General features: G+C 47.4%; 1 protein-coding gene across 1 annotated transcript; it reads right to left on the bottom strand.

The window, feature by feature from the left end:
• Window positions 1–351: 351 nt before the first annotated feature.
• On the bottom strand, window positions 352–17,047 carry MRAP (melanocortin 2 receptor accessory protein). The gene is made up of 3 exons (XM_068967624.1): window positions 16,942–17,047; window positions 3,438–3,537; window positions 352–649 (listed from the first exon to the last, which is right to left on the bottom strand). Exons 1-3 carry the CDS (start codon window positions 17,045–17,047, stop codon window positions 352–354), a joined length of 504 nt encoding a protein of 167 aa, XP_068823725.1.
• Window positions 17,048–17,825: the final 778 nt, after the last annotated feature.

A 17,825-nucleotide genomic window follows, 5' to 3' on the forward strand; every position in this document is an offset into this window, starting at 1 on the left:
ACAGGTCAGCCAGGTGAATGAGTCAGTTATAAAAAGAATCTTGCAGAAGCAGTAGCTGAAACTAAAAGGTGTCATAGTAAAGATTAGTGAATACAGTTTCATTTCCGTTCGTATGTATTTTATTTTTCTGTCCTCAACGCAAACGTAAGTGGTGAGTGCACTAAATAGAAAGGAGCAGCATTTGTGCCTATTTCCCTCGGTTGGCTGGGCCTGGCTGTCAGCCCAGGGTAAATGCTTACACGTGCCCCCTGGTGGAGTCATTCTTGACCCACTTGCCTGTCCCGCTACATAAACAGGCTTTCAGAGGGCACGTGGGTATGGGGTGTTGGTTCTCCCATCGAGACGTTCTGTCTACAGGGGAGGCTCACTGGGCGTGTTGCTGACGTCAGCTGGTGCCCTGTAGGTCCCCACCAAGGGCCAGTTCCCAGAGGAGAGCAGGGTGGTCCTGGGGGCGCCGAGGTGGAGGGTCTCTCTCGTTGCAGCTGTTGGACAGGCCGGGATGCTCCGGCGTCTGGTTCCTCGACCGAGCTCGGTGGAGGCTGCAGGGTCCCCCGGGGGGGCCCTGGGGTGCTGGGGTTGCCTCCAGACGTAGAGCGGGAGGTTGAGGCCAAGACTCCAGGGACATGTTGGGGGCTGCTGGGTGGCGTTCCTGTGGACAGAGCAGATGGGAGAAGACATCCAAGCCTCCAAGGGAAGAGTCCTTCCTGGGAACCTCCTGCCTGGCCAAAGCCTAAGGAGGAAGTTCTCCCCAGGCCAGAGCCCCTCTGCCGAGGGAGCAGGCCCGGGGGTGGGGTGGGGGGTCAGCTTGGCTCACCGAGGTTACCTCGGTCGAGAAATAGAAGAGATGAGGAAGTGCTCCCTGGTGACCTTGACTTCGGGGCTTTCCCTGTGACCCGGTGTGTCCATTCACAGCTGGGGGGCGGGGGGACGGAGGGGTATCTGGTCAACCTTCCATCCACCCACGTGGTTGAGTGCAGCTCGTCTTGTCTGTGCCTCAAGCCAACTCGTGTCCCAGCCAGAGACACGTTCTCCCTGGATGGACCCTCCTGCCCTTGAGGTGCCGGGGCGGTGGGCAGTCCACCTGCCTTCGATTCGATCAGTGAAATGGGATGCAGTAACAACTGCCTCGTGGGATCAGCGTGAGAGGAGACCATGAATTGATGGGTGTCTGAGCTAGAGAGCTAGGCCATGTGTGGTTATAACTGTAACGTGAGGAGGGTCAGGAAGGGGAGCGCAGGGAAGCAGGGCCTCCTTCCAGAGGGACTCAAACGACGCTAGCACGATCTTTTTTGTTAAGTAGTTTTTGTTTTGCTTCAGCGTGGAAAGAATGCCTCTTTGGGAAGCAACTCAGTATTCTCTTTCTGAAATCTGACTTAGGACGCATTGGCCCTCCCTGAGTGAAGGAGGAAGCAGACAGAACAGGCTTTATCTTGAAAGCAGGACTCCCATCTTAGGCCTGACTGTGGACTTTGAGCTATATGCCCAGTATCTCTGGAAAGGACATGCCAACTGGGAAACCAGGCCTCCGGAAGGAAAAGCCCCAGGGCTCTCCATCGCCTGAAAGAGTACCCTAAGTATCTGTGTAACTGAATAGAATCATACATTTTATTATGCTTATTGGGGTATGACCACAGGCCTATTGATAAGTGTCCACTGTTAACTACCTAGGCTTAAGGCATATGAATCACGGGTTAACTTTGATAGTATCTTTCTTTTCCTTTGTTCAGACTAGTTTCAGGGAATTTGGGGAGGTGGGTTTGGGCACATACACTTAGGGTATATAAGGTTTTCACAAAAACTGCTCGGGGTCCTTGGCTAAGAGGAGACTCTGCCTTGGGCCCGCGGGTGTAATCAACTGCACTCCACTATCTGCATTGTCCTTCTGAGTGAGTTTGTTTCCGGGAACACGTGTCTACAACAGGGAGCATTCCTTGTCTGTCACGAAGTCCCTGGAGAGTGTTTTGTTTAGCAAGCCACGTGGCCGGTCAGGGGTGGGGGGCGGGGAACAGCATCCTCGTTTTGTCCTGTTGTCAAATTGTAGCTCAGGAGATGGGAGAGACCCCCACGTGCCCACTGGACCTTGGAACCCTCCGCTGGGACAGGAGCTGGTGGTCCCTAGCACAGGGCTGGCTCCAGGTCACCTCAGAAGAGTAGAAGACAGAGGCGATTTCTTGGGCTGGTCCATCAGGATGTCTCTTGAGGGTGAGAACCTGCTTAGCTTCAGTGTGAGGTCTGAAAGCTAAAGGACTAGGTCTCCTCTCTGCTCCAAAACTGGTCCCTGCCTCCCACATGCAACCGAGGGGCCCTGAAAGACCTGGTGGGTGAGACACTGTGGACGAGGTGGGGAAGGGGCTAGAAGAAATAGAGCCCCACCCCCACCCCCAAGGCAAGCCTATCCATCTTCAGATCCTCAGGGGCGCGGCTGTGAGCCCCCACCCCCACCCCCAGGCACAGGGGCTGCCCTCTGGTTCCCTCAGAGGCTTGGAGACTCCTCTTCCCTTCCTCTCAGAACAGCTCTACTCACCTCTCCCTGCCCCCAGCTTCCTGTGCCGACTCCTGATTCCCACCCCCCACGACTTGGGCCAGAATAGGGGCCCAGCCCGCCACCTCCGCCCCCGTCCCCCAGGTCTTCCTCTGGACACGTCAATGCCTCCTGAGCCCAGCTATCATCGTGCCAGGCCGCACATTTCCAAGGGCGATGGCTAACCCTCAGTCACCCTCTCTGGTTTAGTTGCCCATCCCTGGTCCCATCAGCTATGGCAAGGAGACCGGTGGTATAGAGCCCCTTGGAAGCATCGTTCTTAGGATAGCGGTGGCTGTCTTGGGTGGATTAAGCCGAGGAAAATTGAGTGTGGGAGGCCAACTGCATGAACACAGGAGTGAACGTCTAGTGAGCTCAGCTCTAATTACTGCTTGAAACGTGTGGATCGCCTCCAGTTGAACCACGGAGGTACACAGTAGGCATCTGACAACAGAAGGTGGCCGTAGATGAGGGTCTTCGCTTTCCCAGTGAACTGGTGACCTGATTGGCACAGGATCACCTTGGCTTCATTATCTGCAACAGCTTAACGGAGGTATGTTCTATACATACCCAAGCTAAAATGCAAAATCCAGCCATCTTTAGTCTGTTCCCTGAGTAGTGAGACCATTACCACGACCGTTGAAAGAAACCCCCTGCCCCTGAGCCGTCGCCTTCCTTTGCTCCTCCCCAGCCCTGGGCAACCACTAAATCTTCTGTCTCTGAGTTTGTCTCTTCTGCCACACTTCACATCCGCGGAGTCACACAGTGACTCATGTCTGCCTTCCTTCACTAGCACAGTGTTTCTGAGGTTCATCCAGGTAGCATGAATCAAAAGGCTTTATTCCTTTTCATGGCCCAAGAGTATTCTGCCTCGGACACAGTGGCCCCCTGTTTAGCCACACACCCCCGTCCTTACCTCGTCTGTGGAGAGCCTGACCAGGACATGTAGAGAAGGATGAGGAAGAGAAAAACCACGAAAGCCGCCAGGCTCACCCAGAAGGCGATGGCGATCGAGTCTGTGGGTGGAGACATACATGTCGATGTCAGTGGGATCTCCCGTGCCCCACGGTCCCCATGTGCTGCGGAACTGGGGCTCCGGGAGAGAGCCTTCTCAGTAAGTGACCCATGAGATTTTCCCGTCAATAATCACCCTGAGGGGCTCCCCTGGTGGTCTAGTGGTTAAGAATCTGCCTTCGAGTGCACCGTATGCATGCCTGTGTGCTGAGTCACTTCAGTCGTGTCCAACTCTGTGACCCCATGGACTGTGGCCCTTCTGGCTCCTCTGTCTGTGGGGATTCTCCAGGCAAGGATGCTGGAGTGGGGTGCCATGCCCTCCTCCAGGGGATCTTCCCAACCCAGGGATCGAACCCGCGTTTCATACGTCTCCTGCATTGGCGGGCAGTTCTCTACCACTAGCAACACCCAATGCAGGGTACATGGGTACAATCCCTGGTCAGGGAATTAAGATCTCACGTGCCACAGGGCAACCAAGCCTGCTCCAGAAGAAGAGAGCACTGTGCTGCAACGAAGACTCAGCACAGCCAAAATAATAATAACAATGAAATAATGATGATAACCTTGGGAAGGAAAGAGGCAGCAGGGACCTGGCTTTTTCCCAGAGCAACTAGTCACTGGGTCAGTTTAGGGTGATGACTGAGGGAAAAACCAGTAAATGAAACTGTTCCCACACCACCCCTACCCCCCAACCCGGACTTGATTTTTTGGCTGCTTCTGTTGCTCAGAGAGTGGGTTTTCCCTTCTTCCTTCCTCCCAGGAAGAAGAAAGTGCTGTGAGCAATTTTATGTGGCAGGACAGCCTCCCCTCTCCTGTGAGGACTGCAGCCCCTTCCAGGAGCCTTCTGCGATCAGCCCAGTTGGGGACCGCTTCAAAGACCCCAAGATCAGAGACTTAGAAAAACGATATGCACCAAACAATGCTGCTAACCTCCTCCGGAGAGGGCCAGACTATGGAGATGTTACCCAAGGCTGCCCCAGCCAGGCTGCTGGAGGTGAAAAGAGATGGTCCCTCTCTTTTCGGGGCACAGGGCCAGCTGGGGAGCTGTGGCAGGAGGAAAAAGCACCATTGCAGCCACCACTGTGGCTGTATCAGCGGCTGGAGGTGAAAACACACAGGAAAATCAAGAAGGATGCTTAGCCTCTTCTGGGCCCTGGTAGAACCTGGTGGAACCTGGCAGTTTGGGAGGTACCTTTATCCAGGGCTCCGGGTCAAAACATTCAGCAAGTTGCTAGGGAACTGTAGGAGTGTGTTTGTTTCTCTTGTTTGTTTCTATGGCTCTGGGCACAGAATTATTATTGTTTTAGTAGCTAAGTTGCGTCCAACTCTGTGTGACCCCATGGACTGTAACCCACCAGGCTCCTCTGTCCATGGGATTCTCCAGGCAAGAATACTGGAGTGGGTTGCCGTTTCCTTCTCCAGGGGATCTTCCTGACCCAGGGATCAAACCCACATCTCCTGCATTGAGGGCAGATTCTTTACCACTGAGCCACCAGGAAAGCATACTGGGTTCATAATTAGTCTCTGCAACTATCTTATCTCAGACACACCCTCGCCTCAGGACAAGATGCCCCAGACTGGGATATGCTAGGCACCCACGTGCACGACCCAAGGAAACCACTGAAGGATGGTAATCAACAGGCATGTGGTAAGCGCCTATGCAAGTCAGGCTTTGCTGGGAGCTGCTAAGGACCCCGAGGAGGCCAACCTCGCCCACCAGAAATCGCTGGCCCCCTTTAGGATTCTGCATCTGTCCACCAGCATCCTCCTCGACACTCTTGCTACATCACCAGCACTAGTCCTGCCCTGCCTTCTGTTGGGTTCTGTTCAAACAAAAGAGATTTCTGTGATGTATTCAAGTTAAAAAGTGCTAATAAATGGATAAATAAATGAACAAATAACTGAATGGATGAATGATTAGAGATGTGTGGGGTAAATAGTAATTATTGAGTAAAATTGTTACCTCTGCCCTCTATGACCCAAGACAGCTAGAGGGAGAAACTAAAACCTTATAAGAGTTGATTTTAAATCCTAAAAGTGTCAAAAACAGGTAATAAGGAAAAGATGCAGTATTGGCAAAAGGCCTCAGGGACTCCACCACCTTGAAATGTATCAGCAAGTTGGCACTCACACTGCAGAGAGGCAAGGACCACAGAGCCCCCCAGGCTGACTCACACCCTCTCTGCTTTCTGTCCCTGATCTGAGAAATGGCTGGCCTGCCCTGCAGCATCACACTGTTAAAGGGGATGCACGGGCTCCTGGAAAACAGGAAATGAGGTTGCTGCTGTCTGTACTAAGCTTCTTTTTTAAAAAATTTTTAAAAATCCACAATCTGGGATAAGAAATCTACAAAATGAGCCTGGAACATCTTGTCTTCCAGAAAGCAAAAAAAGCTATAAAAACCCAAACAAAGCAAGCTCCTAACATAGCCAAATATTGTGTTAGTTTCAGGTGTACAGCAAAGTGAGTCATCTCTCTCTCTCTCCTCTCTCTCTCTCTCTATATATATATATATATATATGTATATATACTTATATACATACATACATATACACATGGCTTCCCTGATGGCTCGGCTGGTAAAGAATCTGCCTGCAATGCAGGAAACCTGGGTTCAATCCCTGGGTTGGGAAGATCCCCTGGAGAAGGAAACGGCAACCCACTCCAGTATTCTTGCCTGGAGAATTCCAAGGACAGAGGAGCCTGGCAGGCTACAGTCCATGGGGTCGCAAAGAGTCAGACACGATATACACTCTTTCTTAAATTCTCTTCCTATATAGGCCGTTACAGAACATTGGGTAGATTTCCCTGTGCTAGACAGTAGGTTCTCATTAGTTTTCTATTTTATATATAGTAGTGTGTACATGTCAATCAAAAGAAGCCTCTGACTTTCGAAGTGTTCCTTGTCTGCTCACTGTGTATTAGTCCCCAGAACCTGCTTTAATTCAACTCTGTCCTAAAGAGTCACAATTTATTGTCTAACCCTCAAAGTATAAGAGTATATAGGTTCTCAGAAAATATGGTTTGGGAGTTCTAATGTTTAAGGAAGTTTCAGATTTCTGCAGACACTAACACTCTTTTTCTTTCATTTAAAAAAAAAAAAATGCAGGATTTGAGGTCTTTGGTACCTAGATAAGTTCCATCAGAGCCTCGAAGAAAACAGCATCAGAAATTGAGCAGTTCAGACGCCCTTTCCTGTCTCCCAGGCTCACTCTGTCTGTCCTAGCCCTTGGTCATTATCTCCAGATGCTGAGCAGGAAATGAGATGACACCTCTTCCAGAACACAGAGTCTTCCGAGAAGTGAAATTTTAATTTTGTCAGACCAAAAGAGCGAACAGCAGACACCAGCCGTTTCCTGCACGGCGTTCTCTTTCATCATGTGCTTTTGAAAAAGGCAGCCAAGAAAATAGGGTTTTTTCCTCTTCCTCCTGAAGGGTCAGCCTAAGTGCTTGGAAAGAACATTTTGTTACAAGGGCAAGAGCTGTCATTCTCCAGGGTGGGAAATGTTTAAACAACCCAGAGCTTGTCTTTACAACAAGGAGCGCCAGACTGGCTTGACAATAAAACTGGTTCAGTCATGGAAAACTCCCCTCCCCTTCCCTCTTCTCTAGAGTCCCAGGAGAAAGTTAACAGCAAGATTTTTCCCTTCCTGGGGGATAATAATGGGGTTGAGAGCCTAGACTCTGGAGGAGGTCGATTTTGAGTTCAAATTCTGACTTGACTATTTCCTAGCTTTTTGATCTCAAGCCGTCTGAGATTTTTACATCTCTAAATCTGTTTCCTCATCAGTTAAATGGAGATGATAGTGCGTGTTATATAGGCTGTTATGCAAATTAAATAAAATAATATGCGTAAGCAATGCCCATGGCAGGATTTCCTCATGTGATAGTTGTGAAATGATCTGTAAGTAGAATTAAAATCATTATTTCTGTTGAGGGTTTTGTGGCACGTGATGTCGCTGCTTCCTTCAAGCGCCCTAAAACGTAAGCTACGTAAATGTAAAGGTAATTGTTCTTGTCAATCCTTCACCTGCTTCCATAGTAATAGAACCCCTCCTGTAGCTAGGCACATGGCTGCCTGAGATAAAGACTGTATTTCCCAGCCTCCCTTTCAGTTAGTATGGTCATGTGACAAGGTTCTGGCCAATGAGATGTGAATGGAGCAATTGCAGGCCAGCTTCTAGGAGTCCTGTGGAGATGGCTAGATTTCTAACACATGCATCCCTTCATATTCCCTTACTCCATTTTGCTGCCCAGAACATGGATGTGATGGCTATAGCCAGGACTGGAACATGACGGTGAGGACACATCCCAGGGACCGCAGAGGTGTGAGCTGAAACAAAGCCAGTCCTTGAAGACTTCATGGAGCTGACCTACCACTCTGCCCTGCAAACTTTTACATGAGAGAGAAATCAAAGTCTGTTTTATCTGGTACTCCATTAAAGTAACCAATGTTCTGCATTGAATCTGGACAAAAATCAATAAATGACTTCTTAAATGAACATACCAAAACTGACAATTCCAAATAAATGCTGACCTTCAAAATAATCATCCCCTCTCTACTGTGGTGGTAGTGGTGGTTTGGTTGCTAAGTCGTGTCCGACTCTTTTGACACCATGGACTAGAGCCTGCCAGGCTCCTCTGTCCGTGGAATTCTCCAGGCAAGAATACTGGAGTGGGCTGCCATTTCCTTCTCCAGGGGGTCTTCTTGACCCGGGAACTGAACTCAGGTCTTCTGCACGGCAGGCAGATTCTTTACTGACTGAGCTACGAGGGAAGCCCTCTCTACTGTAGAGCCATGTAAATTTTCTAAAATACCTATGTTGATCAAACATTTATAAATTCTTCTTTTGGAATTACCTTCAAGGATACACACACACACACACACACACACACACACACACACACACACACACACACACACACACACACACCAATCTTGCCACTTTATGAGATCATATTTTTTTTTTTTGAGATCATATCTATTTTCAATTCCCAAATGGTAACAATCACTTAATTTCATTCACCTGATTGGTTTATGGGTGATTCTAAACTGTTTCGCAGAAGCAAATCCACCTTCCAAAGAAATACATAATCTATCACTGTGGATATTTCATAGAATGTGTCAGGACCACCAAAGTCAGTTCCAAAGGACGAGTACCAAGCAGGTTTTGAGGAATCACGGACTCACTCAAGTACGACAGCTCCACATGAGGCTAGCTTGATGGGAAATTTGCTCCAAGATTACATTCTCAATCTTTGTTTAAAAATCCCTTTCAGTGCTTACATCGTACCCATGGAACTGACCGTCTGCAGAAAGCTTAGACATCATAATAAAAGTTCTGGGACTTCCTCGGTGGTCCAGTGGTTAAGAATCCACCTTTCAAGGGATGTGCATTGGATCCCCGGTTGGGGAACTAAGATCCCACATACTTGCACGGCTACTAAGCCCACTGAAATTAGAGAGCCTGGGTGCTCTAGAGCCCGTGATCCTCAACAAGAGAAGCCCAGTTGCATGCTGCAACTAAGTGCCACAACGAAGACCCAGCACAACCCCAAAAAAGGAAAAGTCGTAACCTGAACTTGTTTGCTGCGACTGAAAGAGATGAATAGCATCATCGACTCGACGGACGTGAGTTTGAGGAAACTCTGGGAAATAGTGAAGGACAGGGAAACCTGGCGTGCTGAAGTCCGTGGGGTCGCAAAGAGTTGGACATGACTGAGTGACTGAACAGCCACAACAACCCGCACTTGATCGCTCTGGCCAGAAGAGAAGATTTATAGAAATCAGTCTTTACCCCAAAGTCTATTCGCTGTGTTCAGAAGAAATTGGTTAGTGATTGTTCAGAAGAGATTGGTTAGTGATGTGTTTTTGTTCTTCTCCCAGCTGTTGGAGAAGCAGATGAACAGACTGCCTTATTATTGAAGCTGCCAGAGGCAGTGCCTCAGCAGAAGTCAGTGTGGGCTATGACAAATTCTTTCTAACTGGTAATTAAAGGAAGGAGGCATACTGACCTAAGACATAAATAATACAGCAGTAAAGCCAGGCACTACCCAAGGGAAATCAATCTGCCTCGATACTCCCTGCAAGGGAGCATTCAACCAGTATTTGGAGACTCATTGTATTAACATTATCTGTATTGTCACTGTAAGATGGGAATATGAGATTGTCTTTTTTCTCTCCAGAGCTTAGCCTCTGAAAAGGGAACAGAATCAAATGTGGAATCAGTTTGTTCAGGCAGGGTCTCTGGGGACGGATTTCTGTTTTCCACCTTTTTGACAGTGTTGGGGAGATTCTTAACATTTCCATGAAACAGAAGCCATGTCTAAAAATCACAGGGGTGACAATCTTTGTGAAGTCCCTGTAACAGAATCACACACCAGATTTCAAGCCTTCCCTGAGGAAGGGCAACCCACAGCCTTCAACTCGGCGTTGAAGGCTCATAAAAATGTGTCTGCATCCCGAGATCTTTCCAATTATCCGTCCAACCATGATGGAATAAATTGCACCATCTGGGTATGAACACAAAAATCTTAAAATCCTTCCTGCTTGTTAGGTTAACACATGAACTCGGGTATTTTTTTCTTCTATTTTGTCTTTTCTCAACTTGACATAAGTTGAACCCCATCTGGCCTTCGCCATGTCAACCTGCTGCCCCAGGTGACCGTCTAGTGAGGTGGTCTGAGGGAGAGCTTTGCCTCTCTGTTTCCCTCTAAAGCATCTTTCTGTCATTCATGTGCACAGACCTGGGGCATGATGGTTTGTGATTTGTTTGACTGGGATGGAGATCCAACCCAGAGAAACTGGCAAGGAGAGAAGGTGGCATTTGTCAGCAACGGAGGTCACCTGCTTTCTGTGGCTGACCTCTGACCAAGCTCACCTGGACTCGCACCTACCTTCCTCTGCCTTCAAAGCCAAGTAACAGAGCATCCCTGAGACAGCCTGATGCTGCTTCTGCCCATCATTATAAAAAACAAAAGCGATGCAGTGATATGGGAGCACAGACTTTGGATGAGGGAGATTTCTGGTTTTGCATTTTTAGGCTCTTCTAAATTTGTTTATTTGTGTCTGTGCTGGGTCTTTGCTGCTGGGTGTGGGATTTCTCTAGTCGCGGCAAGCAAGGGGCTACTCTAGTTGGGATGCTCAGGCCTCTCACTGCGGTGGCTGCTCTTGTTGCAAAGCACAGGCTCAGTAGTTGTGGCACACGGGCTTAGTTGCCCCAGGGCATGTGGCATCTTCCCGGACCAGAGATCAAACCTGTGTCCTCTGCATTGTCAGGAGGAGTCTCAACCCCCGGACCACAAGGGAAGTTCCTGGCTTTTTCTTTCTTTCTTTTTTCAAATAAACTTATTTGAATTCAAGTACTGAGGACAAAAGTAGGCAAGACTTCTTCGCTTAACACACAGCAGTGGAAGAAGTCCTCTCCCTGGGGCCATTGCTTATAAGACCAAAATCCTGGAAGCGTTCTATAAGTTCAAAGACACCAATTTCTAGAACAATAGGCAGCTACTTACAAGGTTCTTGTGAAAGAATATTTCACAACATGGGGAAACAAAAGATAGTGAGGTCAGTAAGAGCAAGGTACAAAATAGCATATACAGCCAGCTCTTATTTGAAATATATCTAGGAAACAGAATGTGTGTGGTGAATTGTCTCTATCTGCTTCAGCTGATGGCTAAGACAAAGGTACCACCATAGACTGAATGGTCGTGTCCCTACCACCCCAACATGTGGAAGCCCTAATCTCCAGGGTGATAGTACTTGCAGGTGTGGCCTTGAGAGCTAATTAGGTTTAGAAGAGGTCATGAGGGTGGGGCCCTCATGATGGGATTAGTGCCTTTATAAGAAGAGAAAGAGACCTCTTTCTCCATTTACACCAAGAGCCCTTCGAGCACATGACAAGAAGGTGGCCATGTACAAGCCAAGAAGAAATCCTCACCAAGTGTGTGTGCCTGCTGGGTGCTCAGCACTATTCTGAACTGTGGGAAGACAGACAGACAGACAGGTGGACAAAGTTTTCTGCTCTGCTGGATCCCACATCCTGGTGAGAACCTGCCCTCTAATCATGACAAGTGTCCTGGGAAGAGTCCTGAGGCATGGCAGCTGGAATTGAGGTCCGGGATCTGTAACTATCCAGCTGGGTGACATTGAGTTATCAGCTTCCATGAGTCCCACATACGTCTATTTCCATATGGTATTCTATAATACCGGGGCACTCTTATTCATGTATGCAACTGTTCCTGCCTAGACTGTCAACACCTAAGGGTAGAGATCTTATCTTAAAAAAAACCATTTATTTTTTAAAAAATATGCATTTATTTGGGTGCACCAGGTCTTAATTGTGGCATATGGGACCTAGTTCCCTGACCAGGAATCAAACTCAGAGCATGGAGTCTTAGTCACTGGACAGCTAGGGAAGTCCCAAGGACCTTTTCAACTTTATGCCTCCAGCCTCAGCGCATGGCCATTTCCTGCCCACATGTGACCACTACCCTACCAACCCTCACATGTATATCCACCAAAGCCATATTTTTAGCAAGCAAAGCGCACTTTGTCTTTTCCCTGCTTACTGTTTTACATGATTTCCCACAGCTTATGGGGATCCTCCGAGGCTGGCCTGCAAGAACTTGTCCCCTGGAGGGTCTATTCTTCTTCCCAAAACACCTCTGGGAAGCACCTCTTTTATATACAGGAATGTAACTGTTCTCTATCCTGCGCCAGTTCTGTTTCCCCTCAGCAGCTCCAGGCAGGAGTTATTACAAACAGCACACAGAATAGGAGTCCAGTTGCATGCGGCTGAATAGGTATGTTTGTGTATGTGCTTCAACGCATGTGTGTGCATGCCTGGGTGCATATGAGGACACAGACACAGAACCACCCTAGTTGGCTAGGCACTGATATTCTTCTGAGTAGTTGCTGTTGTTCAGTTGATCAGTCGCGTCTGACTCTGCGACCCCATGGACTGCAGCCTGCCAGCCTCCTCTGTCCTCCACTGAGAGGTAGCGTGAAGTCATCTACTGAGGGGCATATCCAACTTTAGAAAAGGCATTTTAGCATCTTGCAAGGTTGTCCGGTGGTTGGGACTCCAATCTTCCACTGCAGGGGGCCCAGGTTCAATCCCTACTTGGGGAACTAAGATCCCACATGTTGCGTGATGAGGCCAAAAAAAAAAAAAAGAAGAAGAAGAAAGTAAAAGAAATAAGACGGATAAAAAGCTGGAAACAAATAAAAATATATTTTCTACGTATTTTTAAATGTGGTTGTAATAACACATTCAGGTAAAGAATCTGCTTGCAAATTGACCTTGCTGATTGAAATATTGGGATGAATGAATCATATGTGTAAACATTACATTTTCTTTCTTGTGTAATAAAATGTCCCCATAAAGTGACGCTCTAAGCTATTAAGTATAAAATAAATTATTCAAAAGATTAGAGAACAATGAAAAGAAGAACGTCTCCTGCAGGAGACACAGGAGACTTAGGTTTGATCACTTGGTTGGGAAGATCCCCTGGAGGAGGAAATGGCAACCCACTCCAGAATTCTCGCCTGAAAAATCCCGTGGACAGAGGAACCTGGCAGGCTATAGTACACGGGGTCACAAGAGTCAGACATAACTGAGTGACCAAGCATGCCTGTAGTAACACAACCATCATTCATTTATCCCATCTCCTGTTGATGGATATTAGGCCATTTCCACTTTCTGACTGTCAGACAGTGCTGCGGTGAACACTGAGATACCTGCATCCTGGTGGACACCGGAAAGGGGACTCTGCGTGATGCCTTGTGAACATCTGTAACTTTTTTTGGTTCTTGCCAAGCTGCTATCCCAAATGGTGAACTCAAGTTTCATCCTATCAGCTGCATTTAACGGTACTAATTTCTGTCCTTCCTACCCCAACACTTCAAATATCAGCCTTTTAACTCTCACTGATTGAGTGGTTGTGAAATGGTACCTACTTGTTCTTTCCCAGTGCATTTCCCTGATGACACTGAGCATTTTCTCCTGTTCCTTGGCCCTTTGAGCTTCTTCTGTTACTGTCTTTTCATATCAATTGCTCATATTTCTTGGAGAAGGCAATGCAACACACTCTAGTACTCTTGCCTGGAAAATCCCATGGACGGAGGAGCCTGGTAGGCTGCAGTCCGTGGGGTCGCTAGGAGTCAGACACGACTGAGCGAACTCACTTTCACTTTTCACTTTCATGCTTTGGAGAAGGAAATGGCAACCCACTCCAGTGTTCTTGCGTGGAGAATCCCAGGGACTGGGCAGGGGGGTGTGGCGGGGTGCTGGTGGGCTGCTGTCTGTGGGGTCGCACACAGTCGGACACGACTGAAGCGACTTAGCAGCAGCAGCAGCAGCAGCTCGTATTTCTATTTTTTTTTTCCTGTTGATGGATGGGTTGTGTTGACTTATGAAATAATAAAGTGGTTTCCATTTTAAGAGAAAAAGATAGTTTGCAAAAGTAGCTCCCCAAAATATAAGGAATAGCCACTGCGGTCTCTTTGTCATTCCTGGAATATACCAGGCACTCCTCTGCTTCAGAGCCTTGGCCCTTGGTGTTCCTAAAAGGTTCCTTCCCAAGACATCGTCAAGACTTAATTCTCACCTCTTCACAGGCCACAGGTGAGGCCTTCACCAGCCGTCTTCCACCCTTGGGTCCCTGCTCTCCTAGCCACGTTTCCCATTTGACTTTTCTCTGGAGCACATCTTGTCATCTGCCATATTTCTCTTGTTTACAGTGAACTAAAAAGACTGCCTCCAGTTTTTTGTTTTGCTTATTTTTGGCTGTGCCACACGGCATGCAGGATCTGAGTTCCCCAGGGAGTGAACCCCTGCCCCCAGCCCTGGAAGCACAAGGTCAGAACCACTGGGCCTCCAGGGAGGTCCTCTGCCTCCAATTTTTAACCCTTCTTGCACTAGAACCCATCTAACTCCCTCCTCCTGAATCTGGCCTGGCCTCGCTAACTTACTTACCCAAGACACAGAGCTAGTAAGCGGCACAGTTCAGATGAGAATTACAGCCAACTGGCTTAGAGTCCATGTACCTAGACTCGACAGAGTCACTGGTCCATGGCTGGTCACCCAGAAAAAAGCAACAAAAACAAGACAATTAACCTATTCAAGGTGCAAACACCCCAGCAGGGGAGGAATTTTGCCTAGCCCCAAATTTCTTTCTCAGAGACAATAGAAATTAAAATCAGGGCATGAAGCCTGGGATATGTGAGACACAAACAGGAATAAAGGAGCCCAGAGAAAGCACCTCTCTCTGTGGATGTTAAAGATTCCTGATATCTAGGACTTGGGTATAAAATGGTATTTGGCAGCCTTTGTGATAAATTTAGAATTAACTTTCTAAGACACTTTTGTGATACACTGTATCTTTCTAAGATACTTTTGAGACAGAATATTCTTTTAAGATGGATTTCCTTTTTTCTTAATAAATGAGACTCAAAACTTTATTTATTTGTTTGTTTGCTTATTTTTGGCCATATCACATGGCTTGTGGGATCTTATATCCCTGACCAGGAATTGAACCCTGGACCCCGGCCAGTGAAAGCACCCAGTTCCAACCACTAGACCACCAGGGAATTCCCTTAGAATGTATTTCTTAATAGAATTTAACGTATTTGTTTGGAGTTCCAGTGAGCTGGGTGGGTTTCTTCAAATTGTAGATATCATGTTTTCTATAGTCTGTATGCAGATATGGGAGAGTTATTTAGCCAATCCCCTAAGGTGTATAACTTGAATACTTTCTGTAAAAATACCAGTGGATACTTACTTTTCATAGGAGGGACACAGAGCCTGGCTTCTCCCTGTGAGTGTCAAAAGTCCTCAACATCTAGGTTGTCCAGGGTGGGGACAGTGACTGGTCTCTCTGGCAAGATTCTTTACTGAAATAATTGCTATTGGGTTTGGGAATTTGAGGAAGAACTTATTTGATCTCATATCTAGCTCCCCAGGTTGTAAATGTCCGACTCTAGTTCAAAGTGAAAAAAAAAAAAAAAAAAAAGAACATCTCAAACCTCACACACAATTTAGAGAAAACCAGCCTTTTCCCCAAGAAATGTAAGTTACCTGTGGGTAACAGATGGGGGCAGAGATTGAGATCATGTGTTCTAAGCTCCTAAAGTTGCAAACAGCCGCCCAACACAAAGCAGCGAGGACCAACTTTAGAGCCCAGGTGATAAGTGAGACGTCAGAAGCTGAGCTAGAATTTTATTTAATTTGTGTTCGTTTTAAAAAGTCCTTCCTAAATGCACATCTGTATGTTGTCCAGGGCAGCATGGATCTTGAAGTTCTGAACTTCTGATAATATCTGAGTGGGCTTTTATTTCAAATCTGCCACTTTCTCCCTGTTACTCTATGTCTTCCATATTGTGAGTTGCATGTGAAAAAACTCTGCATTTTCATTTCATGGGTTTATAGCTTGTATCAGAAAACACACCAAATCTATCGTCCCCCCCAAAAGTTTTGCTACAGTGTCAGGAATACAGGAAGTCCTCAGCAAACATGAAACAGAAGTCCTTCACTTCTGGAAGGTGGATAAGACATAGGAAAGGGAACACTTCCCAACCAGACATTCTACAGGACTTTCCCCAAGGACCCTGCCAGGGCTCTGCCTCCTTTTATTAAATAATACCAGTGAAGTGAATTTCAGTTTTGAGCTGGTTTGTAACAGACTATGTTTTTTTTCATATGGGAAGCATTGTGTTCTTTCTAAGGACACATTTATTTTTGACAGACATAGTGTGTGATTGTAGTGAAGTCCCTGAAACCTGGGGGACTTCAGGATAGGCAGAAAGGATGGGTTCCTGGAACTTTGTTTTTGTTTTGTTTTTTATGCTCATTTCCTCATCTGACTTGTTATCTGGTCTGAGTAACTGGAATAATCAGAGAAGATTATTGAGAAGCTACCAAGTTACTTCAAGATAAAGACTGGGCAGGTTAAGATGAAAAAAAGGCTGTTAACTTGTCTGGTGGTCCTTCATGAGACCATGAAGATGAAGCGTCGCTCGGTATTTTTAATAAGAATCAGTCACACATCTTAGAAGTGAACACCGTAGCTCTCTCCCACATCTACATGGAGACAATGGGAAAACTCGAAATCTATACAGTTTGGAGAAACTCATCTAGTTATTGGACCCCTAGACAAATATAACTCTATTGAGAAATCTGTCTTACCAGTGTAGCCTGCTCCCAAAGTGTCTTAGTTTCTCAAGAGTCTAGTTTCCAACTTAGTACAGAAGACAATAGATACACCCTCCATTCCCTTCTATCTACGAGTTCAGAGTCCCATTCTGGCTTTCCCTTGATATCCTGGGATTCATAAGTGAATGGAGAAAAGCCATCTGTGCCAACCCCCAGCCTCCGATCGGCCAGCTTCCCCAGTTCAGGACTCACGTTTGTTGGCACTTAGCTTCTTCTCATCCACGGGCATGAGGTCCAAGTAGTCCAGGTAGTATTCGTAGCTGTAGTATGGGGCAGAGGTGTTGGTTCTGTTGGCCATGCCTGCGTTGCTGGCTGGTGGCCCTTCCGGAGCTGCTCTGAGCTCGCCCAGGAGATGGCCCTGCTGATTTGTGTAAAATCATTCAAGTATGTCTGTGGGTCTCCGGACTCAAGGCCTACTCACTTATCAGAGCCGTGGGGCTGGGAGGAAGGTCGGGGGGTGTGCCTGACATCTTTAGAGTTCAAGTAGAGCGATCCATCCTGCCTGGCTTGATGCAGCTCCAAAACAAACAGAGTACGAGGCGGGAGCCTGAGGTCCCTGCGCAAGTGCTGGTTGGCCCTCAGCATCTGGACAAGAAAACAGATTCCCCCCAGGACCCTCGAAAGATAAGATGTGGACTAGGACTGGAAAGGACAACCACTTTGGGCCCTGAATAATTAATTGAACCAAATCAAGAGCCTGGCACTGCCAGGCTTGACTTGCATTAAGGCAGCTCTTGGTGCTGTTAAGCAACCAGCAAATCACTGGCCTAGATTCCTTATCTGAGGGTGGACTTGAACTTGCAACCTCTCTCATGGACACATCACCACTTCATTAAACCCAGAGAACACGCTGCTCCAACAGAATGCACGTCCCAGCTTTCATGTGCGCTCCCAAGAACCAAGCAGTCAGCTGCCTTTGTTCAGACTGGGAGGCTGTTTTCCAGGTCAAGAACCCGCACGAATTGTGTTCTTAGGAAACAGGGCCCCAGGGTTCACCAGTCCTTGGCTGATGATAGACGTGACAAGGATTCATCTGGTCAGGGCCTGACTCCAAGTTGTACACTCACTTTTCTAAG

Source organism: Capricornis sumatraensis, chromosome 1 (assembly GCF_032405125.1).
Source record: "Capricornis sumatraensis isolate serow.1 chromosome 1, serow.2, whole genome shotgun sequence".
NCBI lineage: Eukaryota > Metazoa > Chordata > Mammalia > Artiodactyla > Bovidae > Capricornis > Capricornis sumatraensis.

Excerpts from the sequence above, each read along its gene's own strand:
- MRAP (XM_068967624.1), bottom strand. The coding sequence starts at position 17,047 with ATGGCCAACAGAACCAACACCTCTGCCCCATACTACAGCTACGAATAC. Across the intron at positions 3,538-16,941 it reads GAAGCTAAGTGCCAACAAAC|ACTCGATCGCCATCGCCTTC; the intron begins GTGAGTCCTGAA and ends CTCCACCCACAG. Across the intron at positions 650-3,437 it reads TCAGGCTCTCCACAGACGAG|GAACGCCACCCAGCAGCCCC; the intron begins GTAAGGACGGGG and ends CTCTGTCCACAG.